The 5,581-nt window shown below is 49.5% G+C and overlaps 1 protein-coding gene across 2 annotated transcripts; it reads left to right on the forward strand.

Moving 5' to 3' along the window:
* Nucleotides 1-217: 217 nt before the first annotated feature.
* On the forward strand, nucleotides 218-3,726 carry LOC109736941 (glycerophosphodiester phosphodiesterase GDPD1, chloroplastic). 2 transcript variants are annotated; one of them, XM_020296156.4, is made up of 7 exons: nucleotides 222-723; nucleotides 1,502-1,561; nucleotides 1,674-1,754; nucleotides 1,850-2,050; nucleotides 2,180-2,275; nucleotides 2,916-3,112; nucleotides 3,213-3,726. In XM_020296156.4, the coding sequence occupies exons 1-7, from the start codon at nucleotides 439-441 to the stop codon at nucleotides 3,439-3,441; spliced, it is 1,149 nt and encodes a 382-aa protein (XP_020151745.1). In that variant the 5' UTR covers nucleotides 222-438; the 3' UTR covers nucleotides 3,442-3,726. The 2 variants fall into 2 exon arrangements, with proteins under 2 accessions (XP_045087652.1, XP_020151745.1); XM_045231717.2 differs by lacking the exon at nucleotides 2,180-2,275 and having other exon boundaries at nucleotides 218-723.
* The last annotated feature ends 1,855 nt before the right edge of the window (nucleotides 3,727-5,581 follow it).

The raw sequence follows: 5,581 nt of genomic DNA on the forward strand, positions 1-5,581 counted from the left end.
GTTTTGATGGGTCAGGACGGTCAGAAACGGGCGTGAGATCGGTTCAAACTCCCGTAAAGCACCCCATGCTTGTCTTTAGTTTGCAGGAAAATCACATCCAGACTACATCACATACCAATATAGGCCCGTGTTGGATGACTTCAGTTGTACCGCACAACTAGGTCCGACCATGCGGGAGGTTTCATCGGCGTTGGAGATGCCCTGACCCTCACGCCTCCCGAAATATGCCCAGAATATCCATATCCACCGAATAATACCCGCAGCACAGAGGGATCAGCCCGCGGCGTGTCGCCGTTGCTCCTCCGTGCCCGTCCGTCTGCGGCGGTTGCGTGTCTAAAAATATTCAAATTCTCCCGGCACCAATCAACCTGCAAGTGGCAAAGCAGGGAGAAAGAACAGAGGAGAAAGAGGAAAAAAAGAGGGGCTCTCAGCGTCCAAATGGCGCTACCGGCGACGACCCCGCGCGCGGCGGCGCGCTGTCCGATCGCGGCGTGCGCGCCCACGCCACCGGTGACGGCCGGAGGGAGGCCCCGGGAGCTGCCGTTCGCGCTGCTGGCGGAGCGGGGGATGATGGTGGGGGGTCACCGCGGGATGGGGATGAACGCGGTGGGGGCGCCGCCCGGGGCGCGCGTCGGGGCGGCGAGGGAGCGGGAGAACACGCTGCTCTCATTCGGCCGCGCCGCCGAGCACGCCGCCGTCGCCTTCGTCGAGTTCGACGTCCAGGTACACACACACACACATGTAGCTAGCCTCCGCCATTTCCCATCATTACTTCGCAATTGATACGCTGCTAGATTGTTTAAGCTTGGATTTGGAATCGGCGCCGCAGCTTCAGGAGCGAAACTGATACCCGGTGTGGTTGATTGAGCAATGTGGGCTCTGCTCTAGTTGGTACAACCGTACAACTAATTTTTTGGGATCCTCGAGGACAAATCCTTTTTGTGGAAACTGGATGTGGTAATCGTATGGTTGGATCAGGACATGAATTGTAATGTGCCATGCGCATGCTAGTTTCTCTCTCTGAAGTAACCAAGCATTAGCAGCACACGCGTGGAGTGACATTGATCCATCTGTGTCCCAATGTAATATGCAATGCAGTTATATTGTAGCCTGTAAGCTAATTACATGAAACAAGAAGCTACTGCTTAGATGCAAATGACCAGACTAGGTATAGCAGCCACGTTGTGATGGTCATTGGGGTTGGTGTTCTCTACCGCTCAAGGTGTTGCATGGCAAGCTCCTGGATTCTGAGTTGCAGTTGTACTTGGTCTTATCAGTTGTCATTAATCCACTGCAAGGAGTCATTTGCAGACCAAAGCGTCAGTGAAATCGGCAATAGCGACCATAGGGAGCATACATGTAAGCTAGGTTGATGAAAACTGGCGGTTCTCTCGGAGCATTCTGCAACTCCCTGACTTCATCCATTATCCCTTCCTTTTAAGATGACCACAGTACCCACACAGATCTCCTGAAGTTATGATCCTACCATTTTGGCTTGCAGGTTACAAAAGATGGCTGCCCAGTTATCTTCCACGATGATTTTATCCTCACCCAAAAAACTGTATGTCCTTTTCATCCATTCTTATAGCTGTCATCTCTTGCGTATGCACTAAACTATTCATCCATTGAAGAAAAACTCTCGAGTTAATCTTCTATTATGGCAAGGTGTGCAGGAGGTTTTGTATGAAATGCGTGTGACCGATCTTCTTCTGGAAGAATTCCTTTCATATGGGGTACAAAAAGAACCTCACAAGGTACTTCGTCCCTTCTATCTGTTGGATTTTGCTGTGCAGGGTTCATTAGCATGTGCTTAAAACGCCATTATATTCACTTCATAATTTCTGTTCAGGTCTCCAAGCCCTTACTTAGACGGATGGAAGATGGCAGAGTCCTTACTTGGAGCACCGAAGAAGATGATTATCTCTGCACATTGCAGGAAGTCTTCGAACATGTCAGTCCCCATCTGGGATTTAACATCGAACTAAAGTTTGATGACAACATTATCTATCCGAGTGTCAACCTTAACCGTGCTCTTCAAGCTGTACTGCAAGTATGGATTGCTCTTGTTCATTTAATATATGGATTGCTCTTGTTCATTTAATATGGTATCGGTTGATTCCCATACAATCATTTGGTCACTGTGAGGCGATGACCATAACGTTGTTAAATGGTCTGGTAGGTTGTTTTTCAGTATGCTGGTAACAGACCACTCTTTTTCTCAACATTCCAACCTGATGCCGCACGGATAACACGTGAGCTCCAAAGTGTATACCCTGTAAGCATGCCTTGAAAATTCTGTATTCATTCTATGTCTAATTATTTTTTGAAAAGTTTCCTCACATTTGCCCCTTTTTAGAAAAAAAAATGTTTCTAAACAGTAAATACTCAGCTAGCTAATAGTATTTCACCGATTACTTGTATGACTTACCGCATTGCAATGGGGAACAATGTGGTAGTAGTGCGTGGTTCACTTGCATACGAGTATTGAGGATGTTTTCTGCTCCCTTGTTACAGCAAGTAGGAGTGCCTTCAAGATTTATCATTTACTTGCGTAAAGTGAAACAAGTGCAACTGAGAAGTTTTGTGAAGGCATAAGCGTACTCTTAAATCATCATGATTAGTATTTGTAATATCACATTCCCGCAACAAGAAAAGTATTTAAAAATGTTATGCATAGCTTATTGTTTTTAATGTATATACAATTCAGTGACCAGACTGATGATAATAGGTATGAAGATACAGACAACTTCAGTCCAAACTAGTATCTTATTTGCTATTTTAACTTGTCTGTGATGTGGAATTACACGATTTTGACGTCTGTAGTTCGGTAGTTCCTAATTTGAATAAAGTTTTGCCGTCCATTTAAGTACATACATACTTCAGCACTATTGTATCCAACTTTTTATCTTCATTAGGTACTGTTCTTAACAGAAGGGGGAACAGCCAAACACGATGATACGAGAAGGAACTCACTCGACAATGCTATCCATGTGTGCCAAGAGTATGACTTGCATGGGGTTGTGTCAGAAGTCAGAGGAGTTCTAAAAAATCCCTCTGCGATCCTAAAAGCACAAGAATCCAACCTTGCTATTCTCACCTATGGGCAGCTCAAGTAAGCAGCGCACTGTTATCATGCGTGCATGTTTCTCAGGGGTGTGTGTGTGTTCTAAGTAATCTTACAGATTTCCTGGATTTATTGGTTGCATCTGCAGTAATGTGCGGGAGGCTGTTTACGTCCAGTATCTAATGGGTGTGAATGGTGTCATTGTTGATCTAGTGGAGGAGATCTCGAATGCTGTTGCAGATTTCAGTAAACCAGACCTTGGCCAGAGCACGTTCAGTAACAGCGTTGACATAGGCAGAAAACACGAGTCCTTCTCACAGCAGCAGCTGGGGTTCCTGCTCCGGCTTATACCTGAACTGATTCAGCAACCACACTGAAGATAGATACAGTAGTAACCAAGATTGTCTCGGTTTCAAAGCAAGTTGAGGATTTCATCTTCTGTTGACATTTCTGACAGTTGTATTTGACACTAGTCTAGAAGGTACATACTAGAGCATTGTTGCTGTTTAAAATATAGATGATTCCATACAGTAAAGATAGCCAAATCATCCGGCAAATTATTATGTATGTAATGATTGACCAATCTTGTTGCAATTATGTGCATACCAACTTTGCCATCGGCAAAGAAGAGCAATACATGGCCAGAATATTTTGAAAGCTTAGTCGATTGTAGAGCTATCAGTCCTAGAATGATACGAGCATCTGCTCGAATACAGCAAGTTTTTTCTTCCGACAAAGTGTCGATTTTATAGCGAGGTAATTTCATTGATTAGATTAAAGAAAAACCTGGAGTGGTGTGGCATCCATGTTTCTTGTGTAGAGGCCATCAGGGAACCCCAGCCGGTGCTGTGAGAAGTACTCATGTTTTCTGCCTATGTCAACGCTGTTACTGAACGTGCTCTGGCCGAGGTCTGGTTTTACTGAAATCTGCAACAGCATTGGAGATATCCTCCACCAGATCAACAATGACACCACTCACACCCATTAGATACTGGACGTAAACAGCCTCCCGCACATTACTGCATATATGCAACCAATAAATCCAGGAACTCCACAACGGGTGGGGTTGAGAAACTATCTGAACATGCTCTGATGTCCGTGTGCAGGACATTGCTTGCTCATACTAGTAGTCAGTAGTTGCATGGCATCCTTTTGGATCGCAATAGCTCTCTTCTCTTAAGCCCTAAGTAACAGCTAGACATGCATGGGTCCTCCTTCCGTCTGCAAAATAACGAGAATTATTTGCACATGGTGATGGTGCATTGCTTACCGATCTGAACTGAACCGAATGACTGACGTGCCACCAACTCTTCCAATTCAAGAAACCCGTCTTTCATGTGGCCATACCTGGACAGGCAAAATGCCATCCTGCAGGTGACTCACCTGGCATCCTTTTCTGAAAGAAAGGTGACCCAATTCGTGTACGCTTGGTCAGCAGAAACACAAAGCAGATGCACTTATTTTTCCTCTCATCCTGACCCATTAAAGAAAGACAAGGCTTCCCCTACTCTTCCTTGAGGAGGAGCCTCACAACAGCTGACCTACGTAGGACAACCCATCACCGTCTGCCCAATCTGTTTTGCTTAGTCTGGCTCTGGCCAGATCATACTACATATAAACCCTTGGCGACCCGAATGTCGGCGACCTAAGAGCATCTCCAGCCGCGGCCCCAACAAGGCCCCCCGGGTGACTTTTCGGTCGCCGACGTAAAAAAACCGGCCCAGTCGCGCCCCCAAGGGCCCAATTTTCGCCTGCTCGGGCCGAAATTGGCGCCGGCGGACCCAACCCGACCCCGGCAAGTTGGGGGGTGCTCGGGGGCGCCGGGCGAATCGTTTTTGGCGCGAAAGAGCCGCGGGCCCTCCTTGCCAGCGACTCGTCTCGCTTCTCGCCGCTTCGTTGTCCTCATCGCCTCGTTTCCTGCGGCGAATCAATGCCAAAGCTGCCGCGCGCTGCCGCGCCGGTCAGCCGCCGCCATTGATGCCTCACGGGCGGCGTAGTGAAGGCGTGACGACGCGCGTCCCCGCGCATGCCACGCGTAAACGCGGCGGCCACGCGTGCGCGCGGCGCCTCCGCCTATATAAGCCGACCCCCAGCACGCCGGTGGCACGCACAGAGTCTCCATCGCCGACGCGCCCTCTCTCCCCCTTCCTCCCTCTCCCCTCGCCATCCCCAGTTCAAAGAAATGGCCGAACGCTTCCCAGGCGACAGCGCGGAGGCGAATGGCTTCGGCCGCCGTCACCTTCACGAGGACGAAGCTCGGCTCCTCTTCGAGGCTGAGTACCCGGTCCCGCCGGACATGCGGGTGCCCGGGGCGTGGAGAATCAGCGCCGGCGGGGTCCCGGTGCCACCACCGCCCACCGGGGCGGCGCGGCGTGCGGAGTTCGCGCGTATCCGCGCCTCCCTGCCGCGGGCGGCAAGGGAGGGGCCGCGCTACGTCCTCGACAGCCCGCTCTGGGAGCCGTACTTCCGCCACCGTCACGCCGAGCAGCTCGAGGCCACCAACGGCGTCGTGCCCTC

Source organism: Aegilops tauschii, chromosome 7 (assembly GCF_002575655.3).
Source record: "Aegilops tauschii subsp. strangulata cultivar AL8/78 chromosome 7, Aet v6.0, whole genome shotgun sequence".
Classification (NCBI taxonomy): Eukaryota; Viridiplantae; Streptophyta; class Magnoliopsida; order Poales; family Poaceae; genus Aegilops; species Aegilops tauschii.

Bases quoted from the DNA above. Each gene is read 5' to 3' on its own strand.
- LOC109736941 (XM_020296156.4), top strand. From the start codon at position 439: ATGGCGCTACCGGCGACGACCCCGCGCGCGGCGGCGCGCTGTCCGATC. The intron at 724-1,501 runs GTACACACACAC...TTTGGCTTGCAG, and splicing joins TCGTCGAGTTCGACGTCCAG to GTTACAAAAGATGGCTGCCC. The intron at 1,755-1,849 runs GTACTTCGTCCC...ATTTCTGTTCAG, and splicing joins TACAAAAAGAACCTCACAAG to GTCTCCAAGCCCTTACTTAG.